General features: G+C 42.3%; 1 protein-coding gene across 1 annotated transcript in view; it reads right to left on the bottom strand.

The window, feature by feature from the left end:
• Window positions 1-22,286, bottom strand: part of rab11fip4a (RAB11 family interacting protein 4 (class II) a) — a gene marked incomplete at its 3' end in the record, with an annotated part of 54,303 nt that extends 32,017 nt beyond the window's left edge. Inside the window, exons 1-2 of the mRNA XM_080009867.1 lie at window positions 22,282-22,286; window positions 2,766-2,853 (exon numbers count right to left, since the gene is read on the bottom strand). Of these exons, the coding sequence (XP_079865993.1) occupies window positions 2,766-2,838 (73 nt within the window). The 5' untranslated portion in view covers window positions 2,839-2,853; window positions 22,282-22,286. The remainder of the gene's footprint in view (window positions 1-2,765; window positions 2,854-22,281) is intronic.
• Between the last annotated feature and the right edge of the window lie 558 nt (window positions 22,287-22,844).

Raw genomic sequence — 22,844 nt, 5'->3', positions numbered from 1 at the left:
CTGTAAAAGCTCACGGTTAAAAAAAAAAGAAAAAAACAAAACGTCTGGTTTCATGTCACCCACTGCACATCTGATCCAGAACCCAACCCATCCGTCGCCACCATCAAACACGACCTGAGAGAGGCAGCAGAAGACATTACTCAGAGAGAATCTACATCGGAAGCTGAGTAAACACACCCACACTAGTTAGCGCTGATACATTTGAATGACAACAGCAATCCGAGAGCAAATCTGAATAAATAATATCATCCTGCACACAAGTTGCTATAGTACAGCACAGTTCGGAAATTCCGTTAGCAGATCTGGACACTTTCTTGACTGTGCGCACTGAACCACAGAACACCAGCCGTAAACATAGTCTAACGGTACGAGGACACCCCTGGTGTCTACATAGATGCCTTCGGAGTTCCAAGGAGGGTCCCCTCCCGAATTTCAGGTGGATTTGCGTCTATACTTTGTCCCTGGTGAACAGTTGCCAAAAATGTTGATTGGGTGAACTACATCTATTATAATCAACAACGCCTTGCCAATTACACTTTTCAATTGTTCGAGCCCCTCGGTGAGCAGCTAGACGCAACTTCCCGAGTGGCATGGCAAAATCGTTTGGCCCTAGACATGATTCTAGCCGAACAGCGAGGCGTATGTGCTATGTTTGGTGTGAAATGTTGTATGTGCTCCCAAACAACACGGCCCCAGATGGAAAATTCATCGTTGCATTGGCCAAACTTAAAAACCTTAGGAGAGAGTTAAAGGACAATGCCGGCCATGGGCAGTGGAATACTGCCTGGCTGGACAAAATGTTCGGCAAATGGGGAGTTCTACTATGCAAACGGGTGTTATAATGCTCGTTATTTGTTTCATTCTGATAAGCATCGGATGGTATGCATTTCTGCATGTTGTTGTTATTTGTTTCATTCTGTGTTTCTTTGAAGCCTCTTTTATTCAGTACTTTATGTGGAGCGGTTCAATCTCCAAGGGGGAGTGATGGTGAGTCTCAGAATGGTTGAACAAAGAACCCCCTGCTTTTGTCTCCTATCCCAGGAAATGACGACCCTGATACTACGACCTTGGACAGGATGATCGAACAGTGGCACCTGTAGGACAGAACCTTGGGTTGAAGTGTCCGTTATAAGCATGGTGCCTTCGGGTAAGATGTGGATGCGGTGAAGATGCAGTACCCACTGGAACCCCTGCTGCAAGATTCAAGATTCAAGATTTTTATTTGTCACATACATATACATACTTTCATACATATATGCAGTGAAATGTAATGCAACGCACCCGGTGATAGCACACAATATGTCCTAGGAAAAAAAAATAAAAGTAGAAAATTCCTTTCTAATAGACCGACTAACTGACTCCTAAAACGTAATACAGTAAGTTGAATACTTATAGAATAAGATAAAAATATATAGAATAAAATACAATAAAAATAAATTGAAATAAAATGGAATAGGTTGAAGGAATATGCCTATGTATATACAGATATGTGCATTAAAGTGGCATGTGAATTAAAGTGGCATGTGAATGTGAATAGAGTGAGGTAGTGTTTGGGATATTACAGCACAGTATACAACAGTAGACAGTATACAGTATACAACAGTAGACAGTATACAGTATACAACAGATGAGTATACAACAGTAGTGCAGTGCTGACCATTCCTCGACCATCCGTCCTGTCGCTTCTTCGCCTTGTTATGAGGACATCTTTTTCCCTGGATGCACCATCTGGGTTTTCCTCAGAGGTTTTTCCCAACCAGGTTTTTCTGATGCCCACATATAACACCAAGAATATTGTGTTATATTTTGCTGCATTTGCTTTGCTACATAGACTCATTATTAAATTCTTACATACTCTTGTGCTCATACGCTGTGCTATACACCATACCCACACGCATGTTGATTTTATTTTTAGAAGTGTTGTTTTAGGTTGTTATTTTAAGATGAGACAGAACCGTGTCTCATCGCTCATACCTTGGTATCATCAGACCAAAGTGCACCATTGTTGTACCTACTTGAACTTTACTGACTTTGTTCTTTCTTTAGTCGTTTAGGCAGTAAATTACAGGCCGTCAAAGTAGATTAAATTAGATTCAAATCTCTTCAGTCGGATGTATCACCAAATTGAGCACTGACACGCTGCTGAAAACAACTTAATTGTTGACCTTTGTGAATGCAATTCAGAATTTAGCGCAGATGTCGTTCGCCGCATCCAACATGGCATGCTAGCATACTATTTAGTACGCCAAATTACTATGTGAATGTTTTAAGCAGGTCCAAGAACATAGGATGACATAGTACATCCAGTCTAATGCCATCCTATGCAAACACTTATCCCATAATGCATTCAGAGCAAGTTGCCATAATGACGCAGTATATCAGAGAAGACATCGTCCTCTCTACCCATATGTACCCATAGTTTTTATATATATACACACTGTGTATTCCTTTTTGGAAGAACATTTATGTTGTAATATTTTCTATTTTAAATTGTATTTATTTATTATTTTTTTCCTGGTTTTTTTCCTGTTTTTATTCCTATTCCATTTTTTTTTTGCTTTCTAGTTTTGTCTTCTGTGGCTCCTGTGAAGCACTTTGGAGAAAAATAGAGTAGAGAGTAGAGTAGAGTACTATAAATTAACATGGATTTGATTGGATGTAGTTTGTAGTGATGTAGAGTTGAAGTGCGTTGGACAATAGTACAAAGATGGAGTATGTACCACGTATGTACGCCATGTCGGATACAGGGATGGTTTTCCTCTTACCTTTGATGGCAAACACACCCTGGCAGAAGTCCTTGAAGTTTATCTTTCCATGAGTGTTGGGATCAAGGTACATGGCCAGTTTTTTCACCTGTTTGCGAAGAGAAGAGCAGAGCAGAGCGGAGCAGGTCAGAGAAGAGCAAAGAGAAGAATGTGTGAGAAAACCAAAAACGACTTTTATATTTCAATTTGTTACTTAAAATTAATACAAAATCCTTTTCTCACAATTAAATATTGACAGAATTTTTTAAAAAGGCCATTAAAAATAAAATGGAATAAAAATAAGGGAGGAAGGTGCGCAGAACAGAAGCTATTGGAGGCAGATGATCCGCTGTGGCGACCCCCAACGGGAGCAGCCGAAGGAAGAGGAAGAAGAAGACGACTCTGAAAAATGTCACGTTTCCAACAGTGGACGTAGGACCCAGTAGATGGCGGTGTCGACCTGCTCGAAACGACCTCCGGCCGCGCATTACGGATGGATCCGATGACACAAAGAAACAAAATGAATCTCAACTCAACCTCGAATGAAAACTCCAATGCAATCGCCAAAATGTGTTTCGAAAGTACAACTCATTTGGATCAAACCGTCTTGTGTGTTCTTGGATAACAATAAGTCCGACATAAATCTCTGTTTTCTTTCACACAGTACATAGATTAAAATGTAGAAAGTCATCTTCTATTTCTTTTTTCTAATCTATTTCATTTTTCAGTTTCACAAAAAAGATCATAAAACAGCAATTTTCTTTGAGAAGTACCCCCCACAGATGCTGAACTACAAATTGTTGCTATGGGAAGCGGGAATGGTTTATGAGTTTAGAATTTCAATTCTCCCACAGAAAATTTGGGGAAAAAAAGAGATTTGTTTTATTTTTTTGTGCATTAAAGCAATCACGCCTCTTCAATAGTCTTCTCACTAAAACAAACAAAAAACGGCATTTGAAATTTTACATGAGGCCTCTGTTACGTAACCTGCATGAAAGATTCAACACATCAACAGCGAAAATAGATTTCCTTTGTATTAGTTATATATTTCTGTGCCACAGGGAACAGCGTTCTGTCCTATACGGTTCTCTGAAATATCATTCATGCCTCAGTTAAAACTGTTGGTCAGATGTGTTGCCATGATATTGCACACACACACACACACACACACACACACACACACACACACACACACACAAAACAGAAATTGACTTAAGAAAATATTTAAATCATTTTGAAGTTCATCAACAGCCTTTATTTACAATCAATAGTTCAAGTATTGTCAGGAGGTCATTACACTGATAAGTAAACAGCCTGGTGATATATGCGATTAATCAAAAGCATATTTCACTTTCGTAATATTGTCCAGCACTTTAGCATTTAAGAGTTAAAATATCGTACTCACAATGCATTGTGGGATACGCCTGCCAGCATAGTGTGCAATGTTTGGATATTACGATGTAGGATGGCATCCTGGTGCTTTTTGCATACAATTTGATTACAGCACGGTTTCTGTTACACTCACTGACTCACAGATGTGAACTCATAAGCATGACACAAAACCAATCAGGTTTCAGGATCACCGAGCAGGTAGAGAATCAGCTTCCAGGGAACTGGCAGTGAATAAGAGTCCAGGGGATCAGGAAAAGGTTCGAACAGGAATCACTAAGTAGTTGCGGCAAAGCTCAGCGTAATGCAAAAGACGATGGCAGAGAACAAAGGGAAGTGGACTGGTATTTATACCGGAGGACTAAAGAGGGAATGAGCTGCAGGCGGGGGAAACCAGTGGGAGGATCTGAAATGACATTGAGGTTATTGACTAGATGAAAATAAAACATGAAAACAAATACTGGGAGATCAGGGAGGATTCATGACACCCGCCGCCCCATGAGGCTGGTCCAGATGGTCTCGGTGGAAGTCCTGATGAGGGGTGGGTCCAGGAGACCTCAGTAGGCAACTGACCGTATAAGCGGGAGACCCATCGATGATCCGGATGGGTGGTAGGTGTCTGGAGGAGGGCTGAAGCCGACTCTGCTGAAGCGGCTTGAGTCGAGAGACATGGAAGGAGGGATGAACGAGGAAAGACGCAGGCAAACAGCTGCTGGGTTGATGAACTTGGCTATGGGGAATGGCCATACAAAGCATAGGGCCAGCTTTCTGGACTCCACCCAGAGGGGTAAGTACCCCGTAGAGAGCCAGACCTTATGTCCCATACCCCTTTTCCACAAGGCAGTTCGAGGGTTAGAATCGGCTCTCGGCCAGGAAAACTGGTTCCAAAGTGGCACCACTTCACTGCTGGACTAGAAGCAGGAACCGTTTACGTCAGGGGCTGGGGGCGGCCAAACCAAAACATTGTGACCGCCATTTTCGCTTCAGCAGTACTGAATTCATAGATGTAAAATCTGGTCCGTGGAGCGCTCAAGTGGACAATATTGCAAAAGATATGGCTGTACCCGACTCAGAATTTTGTCAGTCAGTTGGATTGGTGGGTGGTAGCTTCCTCTAGGCAACATAGGCGGCATAGGTGCCATCCTAAGGCGGAGCACAGAAAAGGAGCGATCGGGGCTCATTTTGCGCACCTGTCTGACGGTACAGAGGATCTGAGTGCCAACAAGACGCGTACAAGCGATGTGGTGACCACAATCAGCGCGCCAAAACTGTGTTTTTATTTTATTTTACGTCTCCTGATGGAGCAAAACCGTGCATAATGGGGACACACTCTTCATGACTCTCCCCGATCAACCCTTCTCAATGCATTATGTACAGAAAATAATCTTAACGAGTCCACAGCTCGTGCCGCGTTCCACCGTGTTCCGTTCCCAGTTTTGAGTTGTTTTATTTGGAGGAGCGTCTCCGTGTTGCTGTCCGCCATCGGGCGCGCAGAGAGCCATGTGTGCGATAGGCTGGGCCACCTCCCTTCCACCTCATCAGCCCTACGACTGGGGGCATAGAACCAGGAAGAAGCTGACTGCAGGAGCGTTGGTGAGACCAAAGGATATGACCAGGTGCTCATAATGTCCCCTGGGGTGTTGAAAGTCGTTTCCCATCCGTCTCCGCCTCCTTAATGCAGACCAGACCATGTGTCCGTGTGCAGACGATTCACACATATAAAAATACATTTATGATTCCCCTTAATTATGATTCCTCGTCTAAATGTTATCCCTCTGTATTTTGTAAGCTTCTATCTGTTTTATCCAGTTATTGTAATGCACACTGACAAAAAAAAATCGACTGCTCAACTTGATGAAACTCAGTCGACTGACGGGTTTCAGACTGATGATTTGAGTCGTCGACTTTCAGGGAGCAGCCCTAGTAAAATATATCATATTTGTTTTGAGTTGGAGCGCACTTTTTCTTTAAATTATGAGTACGCACAGATTTACAGTATGTCTTTGTAGCTTACTTGTCTAACAGTCATTTGGCATTAGAATGATTATCAGGCATCCTGGTGGCTCACCGGGTAGCACACACCATTTTCAAGGCTTTTCGAGTCTTAACCACAGCGGCCAGGGTTCAATTCTAGCACAAGGTCTTTGGTGCAAGTCATCCCCTCTCTCTGTCCCCTTTTTTCCCTCACTGTCAAAAAAGCATGAAAATATCTTGAAAATAATTATTATGGAAGAATTTATCAATACCTAACACCTTTTGCCTTTCTCATTTAAATTTGCTAGTTTGTACATGACATTCCTTTCAAACAACTGTTTATTTTTTACTGTAAATCAAACCTTGTCATTGTTGTGTGTTAGTACATATGCAGCCTCGGTGACAGTAGGTGACGTGTCTTGTATGCATCAATACATATTTACGGATGTTTACGCTAGTAGAACTTATCAAATTTCAGTGGTGACTTTTTTTCCCTGAATTACATTTGAATTACATTTTCAATGCGTTTAGTTTCCAGGACATACAAAAAACGCGTGGTATTTCTGTAAGTAATTACCATATCACTGCTTCTATTTTTCCGACACCTCTGTGTATATTGAACGCATCACTTACTTGTACATTCGAGTGGACTCGACTTGAAGTGGTTGTGAGTTTTTGTGGACTACTGTTTTTCGTATTTTTCATTAATCCAGCAAAGTAATGAGGACCACAGAGATAAAATATCAATCGAACAGATCCACAGACATCCATCAGGTAAGAAGGTACATAAATACACACACAAACAGCTAGTTTGTAATCTCTAATAGAGTGACGAAGTCTACACCGCACACAGGACACGGTGCGAATGTACATTCTGAACCACAACCTGCACATTTATATTACATAGTATGATGACGTAATAAGGCGTCTTACTGTAAATCTCATCCATTTTGTTAACGAATAGTGGCATGTCGGTCAAGCACAACCACCTGATTACTTTAGGTCAAATTTGGTCGGTTGGTCACTAAATTCTGCTCCGTATGTGGATCCATTTGGGTGAAACTTAAAAAACAATATGTTTGTGACATAGCGGTTTAAACGACACCTCAACCATGTTCGTAGCTTACCTCATTGTTGTGTTCCAGATACTTTTAGCCATGTTGGAGATATTTTGGCATTCAATGCATTAGACCGTGTCTGTGATTTGGGTCAAATTTGGTTGGTTTTTCACAAATTTGTGCATTGTATGTGGATCGATTTGGATGAAACTTAAACCACAAGATGTTTGTGACATTCAAGTTCAAGTTCAAGTTCGAGAGGTTATTTGTCAAATACATATACATACGGTCATACATTTATGCAGTGAAATGTCATGACACCCGGTGATTATGCACGAGACGTCAACCGTGTTTGTATTCCTGCGGGCTGGATCCGTAAATATAGCTGCAGGCAGTTAAACATGGCGTCCAGTTTAATTGTGTTAAGTACGTATTACAGTTTTCAGAGTTTCCGTAATGCTGGAGTCAGAAAACACATTGTGTGGTCCAGCAATGGGCCCGAATATGAATGTTGGGAACAACAAACGAGCGTTTTTACCCCATGTAATATGACATAATCAGTGACCACCCCAACGAAAGGTCTAGTATGTCAGATAATTTAGTATTTTCTTGACTAGTCTGACAACACCTACTCCTATCCAATTCCTTGACGTTGACTAATAGGATAACAGAGTGCTCTCTGGTGCACATACCTGTATGTAAACATGGTGAAGAGAAGGGGGAGGGGGGACCGAGCATGTCCAGGAGGCACAGAGAGACGGTGAAACCGAAACAAATTTAGATTGTAGATTGCCGGCACAGATTGTCCAAACAATTGGATCTACACTGGAACAGGTCCACAGTTGCTTTTTCTTTCTTTTATTTTTATTTACGAACATAAGACTGCGAGCATCACACATATAGTAGGAGCCCCTTGGAGAGGAAAGCTGGAGCATGACAGAGCCCAGGCAGACCAGTGATTGGGGCATGGTTGATCTATGCAAGAACTGTGACAGGTTCGCGCTCGAACGCTGGCTGTAATTATATCCCCCTCGATGATGTAATTTCGTGCCGGCGCCTGGGAACGCCCCCAGGCTGCTTTATGAAAAAGCAGTTGCAATTCTTTATCTGTCCACCAAGCAGTGGTTCAAAACGTAAAGCAACTCGCGTATATGGGATATTCCTGCGTTTATTTAAAGAAAAATATACATGTTTTGGAATAGAATATATGTTCTGTACATCTAATACAATCAATATATACATTTCTGATTTTAAAGAACGAATGGTTTGAAAGAATGAATGAATCCGTGTGGGTTTTTTTGTACATATATTTAATTGAATGAAACTAATGAAAACGCTGTGCATAACCGTGTCTAACAGGTGTTATAATTTACCAAAAATAAATGTGAAATATTGCAACAAATTTAATCGCAAAACTGAATGTATCGCAAAACTCGCCATATCGTGCATTTTCACACCGCAGGAACTAAACTTTCATCGTTCTAAGGACTTTTTGGAAGAGTCGTCCCTTTTATTGTGTCATGCTGCTGCAGGCACTACTGTAGGGATGATCGTAGTTCTGAGAACCCCGTTTTGAGTACTTATTCAGCTCATGCTACAGGACAGGGACTGAACATTTAGTGATGGGACAAATAATAAAATAGACAATAAAAATACTATTTTTATGTATTTATTTCAGTTTTCAAAGCGAATTGAATGAAACAGAAAATCACAGAGCAAGCGAGCCCATGCTTTAAGAAAGTGGGAACGTTTTAAATTATATCTTGCAAATCAAATAAGAATGAAGATTCAGCAACTGGGTTGATTATTTCTCGCCTCAAATTTGGACTGGTTAGATGAAATAAGTTAAAGTTACAGAGAAAACATAACACGGAACACACACACACACACACACATACACACACACACACATATACTGTATATACACACATACACACCAGATGAGAATGGCACACCACTTTATACAGTATATATATATGGGAATATATAGTGGGAATATACTGTATATACCATATATTCAAGATTCAAGATTCAAGAGGTTTATTCGTCACATACATATACATTCTTCCATACATATATGCAATGAAATGTCAATACAACACACCCGGTGATTATGCACAATATGTTCTAGACTGAACACAATAGCTACCTAATTTCTACTTGACTAACTAACTGAAACTAACCGATTCCTAAAATCTAATGCAGTAAGTAAATAGAATAAAATAAAATAAAATAAAATAAAATTTAATTAAATTAAATAATTCAAAAGTAATCCAGAGTGTGGGTATAAAATAGAAATAAAGGGAATGGACTTATGTACAGTATATGGGATAGGCTATTATGTATATACAGATAAGTGCATTAAAGTGGCATGTGAATAAAGTGAGGTAGTGTTTGTGGACATATACAGTACAGTATACAACAGTACGACACAGCAATAAGGTAACACCGAACAGAACAGCAATACAGTACGGTATGCAGTAACCCAGAACAGTGATACAGTAACTTGCAGTACAGTATACTACATACAGTACAGTAAGGTAGTGGGGCCTATGTGTGTGTCTCAGTGAGGACCCATGGTGAGTTCAGCATCGACAGTTTTAATGGCTTGCGGGAAAAAACTCCGTCTCAGTCTCTCTGTTCTCGCTGTGTGACTGCGCAGGTGCTTGCCCGACCGCAGCAGCTGGAACAGTCCGTTGTTGAGGTGGTGAGGATCCTTCATGATCCTGCGGGCTCTGCTACTACACCTCCTGCTGTACAAGCCCTGCAGGGAGGGGAGGGTAGTTCCAGTGGTACCTTCAGCTGCACGCACCACCCTCTGCAGGGCCCGCCTGTCCTGAACAGTACAGTTCCCAAACCAGGCAGTGATGCTGCCTGTCAGGATGCTCTCCACTGCTCCAGAGTAGAAGGACTTGAGGATCCTCACCGAGACCCGGAATTTCTTCAGCTGCATGAGGTGGTAAAGACGCTGCCTCGCCTTTCTCACCAGAGTGTCTGTGTGTTTAGTCCATGTTAAATCCTCGGTGATGTGGACTCCCAGGTACTTGAAGTTGCTCACCCTGTCAACAAAAGTCCCATTAATCACCAACAGCACATGCGTCCTCAGTTGTAATCCTCTCCTAAAGTCCACAATCAGCTCCTTAGTTTTGCTGATGTTCAGGAGGAGGCTATTGCTCTGGACCCAGAGTGACAGGTCAGCAACCATCTCACAGTAGGCCTTCTCGTCGTAAGCAAACTTGATCATGGTGTTGGAGCCGGACCTGGGCACACAGTCATGTGTGTCCAGGTGTTCACCCGCATCAGCGCCCTCCTGACGTCATGCTCAGACACTGAGAGTGTGCGCTCATCCCCAGCGGTGTAATACTCCGCAGCCCCTGCAACAAGGGTCTGGTGTCGCGTTGCTCCATCTGTCGCTCCACTGTGTCTCTGTACATCCCTTTGCCGTCCTTTACCGCCCTCCGCATGTTGTACGACACAGCTTTGTAATTGTCCATGTTTCTGGATACAAGACCTTTGATGTAAGCGGCCGTGCAAGCATTCAGAGCGCCATGGATGGATTTAACGACCCAAGGTTTCTGGTTCAGAAATATCCAAACTTTCACAATGGGAATGATTCTGTCCACTCACGTAGTTATGAAGCTCATGGCTTCCTCCGTAAACTCGCTGATATCACTAGAACTTGATTGGAACATGTCCCAGTCTACGTCAGTAAGAGCCCCTGAAGCGCATCCTCTGATTGGTCCGACCAGTGCTTTACATCCCTCGTCACCACTGGTTCACGCGCGAGGCATGGCTTGTAAATGGGAACCAGCGAAATTGCGGAGTGATCCGATTTCCCGAAAGCAGGGAGCGAGACGGTCTTGTATCCGTTCTTGTATGGTGTGTAGCAGAGGTCCAAAGTTGTATCTCTCCTGGTGGCACACGTGATGTGTTGATAGAAATTAGGCAGAATTTTTTTAAGGTTCGCCTTAAAGTCTCCAGCCACCACCACAGCCACGTCAGGATGTTCATTCTGAAGTCCACACAACACATCAAATAGGTCTGATAGTGCTGTGTCGGTGTCCGTTTGCGGTGGAATATAATGGCTGTGATGATGACAATGCTGAATTCCCGGGGGCCGTAAAATGGACGGCATGAGATGGTCAGCTGTTCAAGGTTCGACGAGCAGGAGCAGGAGAGAGTCTTGATGTTGTTGGGGTTACACCAGCGGTTGTTTATCATGAGGCTGACGCCTCCACCCTTGGATTTCCCCAACTCCTCCGATCTGTCGGTGTGGAACACGGAGAAGGACTCGGCTGGACGAGGAAACAACAGTTTCTCATATCCCGTTGAAATTTTTTCCTAGCTCGAAGATCATCCATCTTGTTCTCCAGGGACTGGACATTGGCAAGAAGGATGCTTGCCCGAGGTGGACAGTAAGGTTGCATCCTCATTCTGACACGAATGGCACCTCATTTACCACGGTGCTTCCTCTGTGGGCCCACCCATGAAACAGCGGCTCCATTGTTGTTGTTGTTGTTGAAAGCGTTGGTGCATAAAATCTATAAAAATATATAGATAAAAAGTCCCAAAGTTGTTATCCACGAGTGCATCGCAGCCGTAGGAGATCACTGCCGATAATTTTTTGGTGGACATAGTGCTAAAAAACAAAAAAAAAAATGTGCATGGTCGACACGGAGCGCCCGCACAGGCCGCCGCAAGGGGCGGTGCCACGATCATATATTTATGTGTGTGTGTATATATATATATATATATATATATATATATATATACACACACACACACACATACATATACACACACACACACACACACACACACAAACATACACACACACGTATATAAAGTAGCCTGGCATTCTCATCTGGTTTTCTTTCAGAAAAAACATTCCTCTCTGTTCTGTGACGAATGAATGAGCTTGAGACAATGAATGACATAAAAACATAATGTAATGTTTAAGGTTTAGAAGATAAGGTAATTCATATATTTGAGTTACCGTATTTCCTCAAATATAAACAGTTACTCAAATAAAAATTGGGTCTCTAATAAATGCCGGGGGTGTGGTCAACACAAACAAATAAAGGCCTAAACCCTACCTCAGATTAAGACCGGGGATAGGGGAAACCCAGCATGTGTACAATATGCCGGTTAAGCATAATATACTTTTCCGCCACTTTACTGTCTTCTTCTTCCTCTTTCAGCTGCTCCGGTTAGGGGTCGCCACAGCACTTCATCTGCCTCCAATACAAGATTCAAGATTTTTTATTTGTCACATACATATACATATATATATATATATATATATATATATATATATATATATATACATACAATACCTACTGTTCTGCGCATCTTCCTCCCTTACACCAACCACCTGCATGTCCTCCCTCGCCACATCCATAAAACTTCTCTTTGGCCTTCCTCTTTTCCCCTTGCCTGGCGGCTCCATCCTCAGAATCCTTCTCCCAATGTCACTCTTATCTCTCCTACACACGTGTCCAAACCATCTCAATCTGGCCTCTCTCACCTTTCCCCCAAACTGTCCAACCTTGGTTGTCCCTCGAATGTACTCATTCTTAATCCTGTCCACCCTTGTCACTCCCAATGAAAATTACTGTAAATTGATAAATTCATGAATACAATCGTGCTATCTCAAACACTTTGTTTGCCTACAGTGTGCCGTGCACCTTATAAGTTATAATAACTTATTACTACTACTCTATGGAAATATTTATTTGAAGTATATTATTAGTATCTAACGATCCCCGTTGCTTTTTATAACAACTAATGCACACACACAAGTGTAATTGACCATCTGTGGCTCATGACTATTGATTCTATAAGATCATTTTATCTGTATTGCTGCATCACCCTTTATTGTTTATCATATTTTTACTGTTTTACCTATTGCTTCCTCCTTTTTTTTTTAAATAATCATTTGTATCATCGCCTTCCAGTCTACAACTTTTACACAAGGATACAGTACTTGTCTCTAATTGCCGTAGTACACATTTTTGAGTGACTACGAAGCAGACCGCAGACAAGGCCTTGGGCCATCGCTCTGTTTACACTTGGCCGATCATTGTGTCACCCAGCAGGTCTGTAAGCCCTCACACCTAACCCATACATATGCAAACGCAGACCCATTGACCAAGATCTCCACACTTCAATGGAGCAATCCACCACTTTCTCACTCAGAGGTGAAAATTCCTCTCTATAGAGGCGGAATCAAATATCCAGTTGTGGTGGATGGGATGGCTTGAGCAGCCACACCTGACGCTTGTTGGTTGGGCTAATGAGCGGCAGGCTTAAAACCCCATCCACACACACACACTCAGGATAGGAGCCTGTGTCATGACATGTTCATCTGCTCTTGGTTTTTTCCACCTAGCCGTCTCTCTACAATAAACTGGTGTTAACAACCTCAGATCGTCTGTGTCTCTGTGCCGGAGGGTTCTGAAAAAGCCACTTGGCTGGCGTGTGGCGGACAGAACTGCCACACTGGTGCCTGAACAGGGACTCCCCAGCACGGGAAGGGACACAGTAGGGCTCTACGAATACGTCCTTGAGCCACCAGCAGTTCAACGGGCGGCCCCAGCACCAACCCTCTCCCGACTGGCAGCAGAAGCACCTGGGGGGTCCGGTGGAGGACCGGGGGGAAGCGGCACAGCAACCACAACAGGTAACCGCTGGCAGCTAGCTTCTCCGCCCTGCAGTCATCGCAGGGACCATCCAGCAACCCAGCAGCCAGGCCACCCCTCCCTCGCAGCAGCCAAGTCTGGCCACGCCGTCACCAGCCAGCGCAGCAGCCCGAGGCCCGACGCTCCGGAAGAGAGGGGGCGGCAGTCTGTCGTCGCCCTGGTGGAACGAGGCCGGTATACCGTGCCGCTCTGGGGAACCCAGGTCCTCTGGAAGGTGTCCTGTTAATTTTCGTTTGGACATTTGTTTGTATAAGGTATGGGAACCCTGTTTCAGAGTCCGGTGTTTTTATGATTTAAGATATAGGAACCCTGTGTTGGAGTCTGTAGTTTTAGGTAAAGCAAACCTGTGTCAGAGTCTGTTTCAAACTATTTTTTTGGAGTTTAAACTGTATCAACAGCAAAACAATCTTGGATGTTCAGAAGGACCTATATTCTGTTTGGTCTCTTCAACGTTTGTACAAATTATTATTATTATATCCCTGGTGTTGGCAACTCTTATTGATTTTTTTACTTTTATTGTGCCATTGTTTTTTTGCAATTCGGAAAATCAATCTATTAGATGGGTGGGGGGGGGGTGATGGGGGGACCATTTCTCCGACAGAGGCTGAAATCCAGAAATTAGTTGTGATATTTCACAATTTTTTTAAGTAAAATAACAATTGGATAGTTCAAAAACTATCATTTTGAAATCAAAGGCCGAAGACTAAACTATAATTCCACACACTAGTAAAACTTTAAAACTAGTCACTTTAATTTATCAAGTATTGCATACCTGTTTTGTCTTACCTCTTAATAGTATACTTCAGTGTTTGTCTTACAACAGTCTATCTTACCATTCAGTATGACACTGCATTATTGTTGTGCATGGCTATTTAAGATGTCCACTATCAAGTTGACTCACTGTCATTATTGTCAGCATTTTATTTTCTTTCTTTTAGGCAAATACTTTTAGATGACTTATACTACACTTCTTCTTTCCATTTTAGACTTAAAATAGTTTAAAAATGAACTGTTTAAATACTCTTTCATTTACAATTACTACCTGCGGTGGATGGGGTGGCTTGAGTAGCCACACCTGATGCTCGTTGGTTGGGCTAACGAGTTAAAAATCCCGTCCACACGCTCAGTCAAGATGGTAGCCCTCTATCATGACATGTTCCATCTGCTCCTGGCTAATTCCATCTAGCCTCATCTTGACAATAAACTGGTCTTCACAACCCCCCGTCGTCTGTGTCTCGGTGCCCGAGGTCCCTGAGCACGTCACTTGGGTGGCATGTGGTGGCGAGACTGCCACACTACTATACGCTTATTTTACGTATTATGTAAAGTTCAATTGGCTCTGAGACTAAGAATCTCATTACTGGTAATGATGCTTGCATTGTTATGAAGTATTTGACAATATACTTGAAACTATAATTACATAGACTTAGTTGAGTGCTCTCATTACAAAGCTAATGAACTTTGTAATTAAAAAAATGTAAATAAAAACACAGCTCCCATTTTGAAATTAAACAGCTGTGCAACATGTAGATTAAAATAAAGCATTAAGACCTGTTATCATTCATATGACAAAACGATTGCACTATGAAAGATGACCTCTGGTCAGGGTTCAAAGGACAACATCTCAGGTAATGAGTCAGGGTTAGGGGTGAAAATCTGAAAACTCTCTCTGGATTGAGTTTTTGTGAAGTTAGCGCTGTCTCATGGTGACACACATCAATTGAATAAATGGGTGCTTTTACGGTCGTAATTAAACACGCCCTGTCAGGACACTGGAGAAGGAGGGGGGATTCCAAGGGCTGGAAGAGGCCTCTTCAAGTGGCCCCTACTGTTAACATTATTAATAGTTTGGTAGTGTAGGCAAACGTTGTTTATAATTGCTTGGTCCACTCTTATCTTAGTGAAAGTACAAGGCTTTGTCAGATTAAATTTCTTTCGGAATGAGTTTGTCATTTCAATCTAGAGCCTGCTTTTGCCTACTGGAATAGAACTTAGCATGTAGACTAGCACCACATCAAATCTATGTATCAGAATTTCCATGTAATGTACTATTCCCCAATATAGCAGACAACTGTATGCGTGTGTCCAACTATTTAATGAAACAACAATTAAATGCATTTGTCTTTTATAATGTAAAATAACATAAGTGTTATAAAACAGAAATGCAACGCAGGTGGCTTTTTGAGCTTTCCCCATTCTCCAAGGCCATTAGCACATCTTCAACCATCAAAATAAGGTTTATGGGCTACTATCCACCCCTAACGAGGGAGGGCTAAATTTAAATGGTTCTTTAGAGAACCCTGGGCTGAAAGCTTCCTTGTTGAACCAAAAATTCCACTTCTGGAATCGCTCGGAAGAACTATCTTCTGTTCCAGTTAGCACCAATACGGTCCTGTACTATCCTCCGCCCGCTATAGCTGCAAGTACTCAAGGATCAAGAATTTCACTCCCGCTGCATTTGCCATGGAAGACAGAAAGCTATAAATTATTGAAGACAGAACCTTTGCATGTTAACTCATTTTTATCCTAATGCAGTTACCAGTGCAGCAGCACAGAGGAGGGGGTTTAAATACCTTCCTCCCGCCACTACAATGGATGGATTTGGGGCTCAATTTAGTCAAGCCCAAAACTAACATTTAAGTTACTGATCCATCAAGCTTTCAAGGAGAAAGGGTTACGACTCAAGGGGTGCCCCTACAAAAGTAGATGGGCTCCGTGTATAACGTTGTATAACAAAAGAATGGTTTGGCGTAGTGGTATGAGGAGTAATTTTTAGAGGTTGGTCTGGTACTGCGGTATAGACAAATTCCTTGTGAGGCTGACATCCTTGTGAGGCTGACATCCCCATGGCGACAGAGAACACAGAGAAGAGGCAGAGAAAGAGCAGGAGGAACAGCGCTGCATCTCTTTGCAGTTTATTTTAAGCGGTTGACTGAGAACAAGAGTGCTAGGTTGCCACGTGAGCTACCTTAAAGGACACTTACAATGTTTTTGTTGCATTTAGTAGCTGAGCTGTTTCATGTTTTTCTGTGTCACTCTCTGCTGCAACACATCAATACCACAGTCACCACAGTACCCACACATCATAAAATAAAACCATCTATGCACACTTTTTCTGTCTCTTAGTGACAAAGGTGACCTCATATCTATAAGAAGATGCCACTGTATATATAAAAACATTTTTGGTTGTTACTACATTCACCTTTTCCCGCCAATATGGATGCCAGCTTTTGACAGCCAAACCAGTGTTGAGTGGTGAGAGAACAGTGTTGTGCTATTGACATTTCAGTCATCCAAAGGACAGAGTTATAGTATGTTGTTTGTGGTGATTATTAAAGATTGACATTGCAGACTGGGAATTAGAATTTCATTTGCAGATGAATTCTGTCCTGGATGCAATGACATACAAATACCGTCTGTTGTATGCCCTGCCTGCTGACAGCACAGGTATAAAAAAAAAAAATATATATATATATATATATATATATATATGTCTCACAGTACTACCCTGAAACATAGATACAATCAGTGACGAAAGTACAAGTACAGTGCAACCGGTAGAGCTGCATTGGGGCCCAGTGGCCACTAGGTATGAAGGTGTTATTGTATCAAAACAACTGAGGACCTGTGACCTGAATTTGTAGAAAATATTCATATATGTGTATGGGTAAATTTGATTTTTTTTTCTCTCACAAACACAAATGCTTCATTGCAAGAGCACAAATCTTTTCTACAAATCACAACTGAAGAAACTCATATGCTCTCATTTTTGCTATAGTTGCTGTAGCGAATATTGTGCAGTGAATATTGTGTAACACACATTCACACACCCGTATCAAAAAGTTGCATACCTGTAGAATATTTTCTCTCAAATAAATTTTTTTCAGTCAATAACTACAACTGCTTCGATCTACCGCTACAAGTCTCAAATACAGTTTTTTTGCTCACGAATGACAAAATGTGTAACAAAAGTGATTTGTGCACCTGAAGAGCCAGGTTCTGTTCAGAGATCAGAGAACCTTTTTGAGCAATCAAAGGAGCTCGTTTGGGGGTGTGATTATTTTCTACAACTGGAAATTCCAGTGTCACAGGTGCTCAGCTGTTTTGATAGAATAATAGCTAGGGGCCCATCCAATCGGTGCGCCAGTAATGGGGTGCCCCTAACCCACGATCTGCGCTCTGCTGTGCGTCCCGTGCCCTGTTCCTCAAGATAAAAGAGTGTGTTTTTACTTTAGTGTGTGTGTGTGTGTGTGTGTGTGTGTGTGTGTGTGTGTGTGTGTGTGTGTGTGTGTGTGTGCCTGTGTGTGTGTATGTGTATATACTGTATATATATATATATATATATATATATATATACTGTATATATAAATTTCAGGCTCCGGGTCGGCTGGGTCTGTTACTCGCTGCGCCTTCCCCGTCCACCTCAACCCTTCTTTTTCTCCCTTCCTTTCTCCATTTTTGTACATTTCGTATCCAGAGGTTCCCAACCACAGGACCTGTGCCACTGGGCAGTGAGAATGCCCAGAAGAACAATTATTTCAGAAGCGATCTGCGATCTGCTGAGCAGCTCCTCCTCTGCAGCAGGAAATGGAGTAAAATTGCATACATATATACATTTATACATGTATGCATATAATATATAATGTATATATACCTATACACTCTGATCGGAACTGCAGATTCTCCGCAATATCTGCAGCCCTACTGGTCACTGTTTTTTCATTACTATAAATAGATTTGGATTAAAAACACACAGGCCACAACAAAATGGGAAAAGCCCGATGGAACATAAAAACAAAACAAAAAAGTTAATGGTTGCGGTTGAGGCGGTTGTCTGTGAAGCCCCGTGATTGGCTTCAATTTTTAGGCAAAACTAATTAAAGTTTTGCTGTGTATTAATAGCATCTTATTGTACAGTAAATAGTAGAGTACCAAATAGTACTTCTTCTTATTATCGTATTCCCTCCGATACCAGTTGATGTGTTGCTGCCTTCACAGCCAATCTTCCCCTTTTGAGATTTGACCTCAGCTGTTGCATTCATCACTGACTCCTGCAATAACTGTAAGATCCCGTTCCGCGCTTTCACTCACTGCCCAATTACCTCTTGTTTCATCATTTCACATCCTCCATAAGCTATGCTAACACTTTGGTTGTGAACCCTCACATTTCCCGCCTTTCTTCCTAAACAAAACATTGCTGTACAGTATGTACAAAACTTTGACAATTATAAAATCTCCAAGCTTCAGGTCAATACCCTCGTACACTGTTACAAAACAATCCAAAGGAAACTTTGTTGTGGTAGGTAGGGTTGTGCGATACGACGATATACTGTATATCGTAAGACGATAGAAAAATTACTATCGTATATACTGTATATTTTTATGCCGGTTCTATCACTGTTGCAAATCAACGGCAGAGCTGCTTTACATCAACCTTTTACATAATTTGGAGTCACAGTGCTTTACGTTATCCTCACCTGGGAGCAAATGTAAACAGACATGGAGGAACACAGTGCTTCAGGAAATTACTCATGGACCAATCATGCCGCTAAACACCGGCAAGAGAAAAAACACTGACGTTTGTTTACAAGTTTTTTACAAGTACAGCGTGTTGATGAAAAATGGCTGTTTTGTTGCTAAACATCAACTTGTGTTTGATAAGGATATCTGACAATGCATGTTTCAAGATTCAAGATCTCAAGAGATGGCACCATCCATGGATTATTACAACATTTGGCCATTGCTACCATGCCACGACAACTTAAGGTGAGGGTGACTACCTAGCCCAGGGGTTGGCAACCTTTACTATCAAAAGAGCCATTTTTGGGCCAAAAAAAAAGGAATATGTCTGGAGCCACAAAACAGTCTATAGCCTGATAATGAAGGTAACATAGCCTATTAAGTCTAAATTAGCTAATCAACATTACTCTAAATGAGCATTCATAAATGTGTTTTTTTTTATGCAGTCAAGTGCAAATGAGAGGCACTGAAGAGACGTCTCAGGTGATTTGGATGGAAGCTCCCGCTGACGGGAGCAGTGGCTTAGGTTTTGTTTGAACATACTGTAGGTATACTGTAACTGTGGGTATACTGTAAAAATGGTATTGACTCCCTCATAAAATTTTGAGCGCGAAACACTTAATTTCCTGCCCTCTGTTTAATTTTTTATGCACCAATATGTGCCTTTGATGCAACAATTTAGGTTGGAAATGTTCTTATAATTCTTTAATGTACATTTTCTCTGCTTTCCGCAGCAGTTCTGAAATCAATCTCTTTCTATCATCCCCAGCCGGACACTTTTCAGAAAATGCAGTGTGTATGTTCTGGAAATGTCTTTCATATTACATTTTTTTGTTTGCTCATTTCTCGCCGCAGATTATGCATAGAGGTAAGCCAGCTGTGTTGGCGGTGAAAGAAAATAAATCGGTCCACGCACTTTTAAACTTTTCAATTTCCCCCGGGACTTTTCCTTTTTGGGCTTTGGAATGCATAGCTACTGTATTGCCCCGAAATGGTTTCAAATATGAGGATAAATGATATGGCTGTTCGGTTAGAGCTGCAGTCTACCTACGGGGTTCCCGGAGAGCGCGTGCTGCTGTTATCCAGTATCCGCTCCCAGCTGTCTGTTCTCCCATTGGCTGGAATGTCTGCATGTGGCCGAATACTCGATTTTGATTGGTTGCTCGACATGTGAAGACCAAAAAATGACCGTTATTCATTTCCATATCATTTTTGTCAAAGCCACAGGGAGCCACTAGGGAGGGGCTAAAGAGCCGCAGGTTGCCAACCCCTGACCCAGCCCCACCGAGGTACCTTTTAGTTTGCCCATCCTTTTAGGTTAGGTTCAAAGTTTCAGTGAATTAATGTTTACATCTTCAAATTTGCAAATAAGACCGGCTTTTTATATATATATGGTTTATTTTTTCCACTTATTTTGCCTCTCCTGTGAATTTGAGAGCCCTGACAGACGCCTTCCTTTGCTGCACTGCATCACAAATAGACTTAAGCATGTTTTTTATATGAATATTTATAAACTGAATGTACAGAAAACATGCTATGTTGTTAGACTGTAGACCACGGCCATACAGCCCACAGAGAGGCCGGAAGCCCATGGAGCAGTATATATATCGCTATCGAGATATGAAAATACCTATATCGGGAGAGAAGATTTTGGCCATATCGCACACCCCTAGTGCCTGGTAGCTTCTCCTTTAAACTCCACCAAATACAATTTCACCTTCTTAGCGCCCCTCAACATCCTCTTTACTAGCGATGCAAGACCCGCAAACGACTTGTTTGTCGTGAATATATTTTAAATGACCCGGGTCCTGAGTCACTCCGACAAGAGTCGTTTGTTCACGACTCCATAACTGCAGCCAGACACACAAGCGTTCACCAAGGCTCGAATCTCGAACTAAATTTAGTCTAGAGTCTCGACTGCCGAGTCTTGAGTCACGCGTGTGTGCCAAGCAGAAACGATGACACCCAAACCAATTCTCAAATGGGATCCATGAGCTGCACACAACTCCCGATTCCATTTATTTACCAGTTTCCTTCTTGTATGGCATGAAAAACGTAAACATAACAACCTCAGCGGAGCATCACCTCTCCACTCCGCAGTGGAGTGGTATGGGACTTAATTTTGTAAAAACTGGATTTATTTTGTGTGAATACTCTTTACTTCTAAATATTAAATCCTAAACACAGTACTTCACCATCCTAACTGATTGACTTGCCCACTGACTACCACTCTGCCACAGCGCTTTGGCAGAGAGACGATGACTCACACCTGTGACGTCACCCGCCCAGACGTAGAAAATAATTGCCTTAGTTAACCATGAAATAAAAAGGCCTACATGTTTCCTGCATTTTTGCCCTTTTATTCTGTAAAAAAGTAATACATATGTATCCAAAATTGTACATTTATGGAAAAAAAACTGATAGTTGGTCTTTAACACAGCCCCCACCCCCACCAGCTGCTTCAATACTCCTGTAAATGTCATTGGATCACATCACATCGTTCTCCTCCTGAATCTTTCAAACTCTCTCCTCTTTACCTTCCTCCCTCTAAGTTGTCTTGCAAACTATTTCCAACTTCTCTCCAAATCATTTTCACCACTCTTATTTTTGGGGAGGGTTTTTTAGTCACTGCCCTCCTGTTCCCATTCACATCTTCCATCTCTTCCTCTGCTGCAGCCCAGACAAACGCTTCCCCAGCTCATCGCACTCCAACCGCCCTGACACCCTGCTGAAGGTGACATCGGCGTGACGTCACCTCCCACCTGGCCATCAAGCTCACCAGCTTAGCCAATCCGATTTAACCAACATAGAGACACAAACATTTAAGGGTGGGGTGTCAATTCCAGGATAAATAATAATAATAATAATAATAATAATAAAGAATGAAAAAATGACCTCATCCCCTTGACCGAACCGCAAGCCGAGGTCCACGAACCGCTCCACTCGGATGTATCCGTCGGCGTCCTCGCCGCACACGTCGAACACCTCCCTGAGCTTTTTCAAGAACTGCAGCAGTTTCTCGGGGTCGGGCGGCATGACTCCCGCCATCCTACCTCGCGTGTCATTGAGCGGGGTATTAAAAGCAGGCGTAACGTGCGGGAGTCGTTTTTGCGGTCGCTGTCTTCGTCACCATCACCGTCGTCACCACCTTCGTCGTCGTCGTCAGCGTCATCGGCCTCGCCGCCCCGGCTCTCGGGTGACTCTCCGCTGCCGGGGGCCGACTGGTGCCGTGACGTAAGCAGCGTCCCCATGCCGAATGGGAAGAACCATGTGTACGTTTTTCGGGGGAGCGGGGTTAACGCATAGTGAGCGTAGCAATATTTCAAAGACTGTAAAGCTGTCTCCTCGGGCGGCGCATTGCTTTATACGAATGTATTTGTTTTTGGGGTTTTTTTGACGTCTTGATTCATTTTCTGTTTGATTCGGTTACTATTGAAAAGATTGGGTATAGTTTTCAC

This window comes from Zeus faber, assembly GCF_960531495.2.
Source record: "Zeus faber genome assembly, chromosome: 11".
Lineage (NCBI taxonomy): Eukaryota > Metazoa > Chordata > Actinopteri > Zeiformes > Zeidae > Zeus > Zeus faber.
The sequence above is the reverse complement of the archived record's forward strand: the minus strand, read 5'-3'. Positions and strand labels throughout refer to the sequence as shown.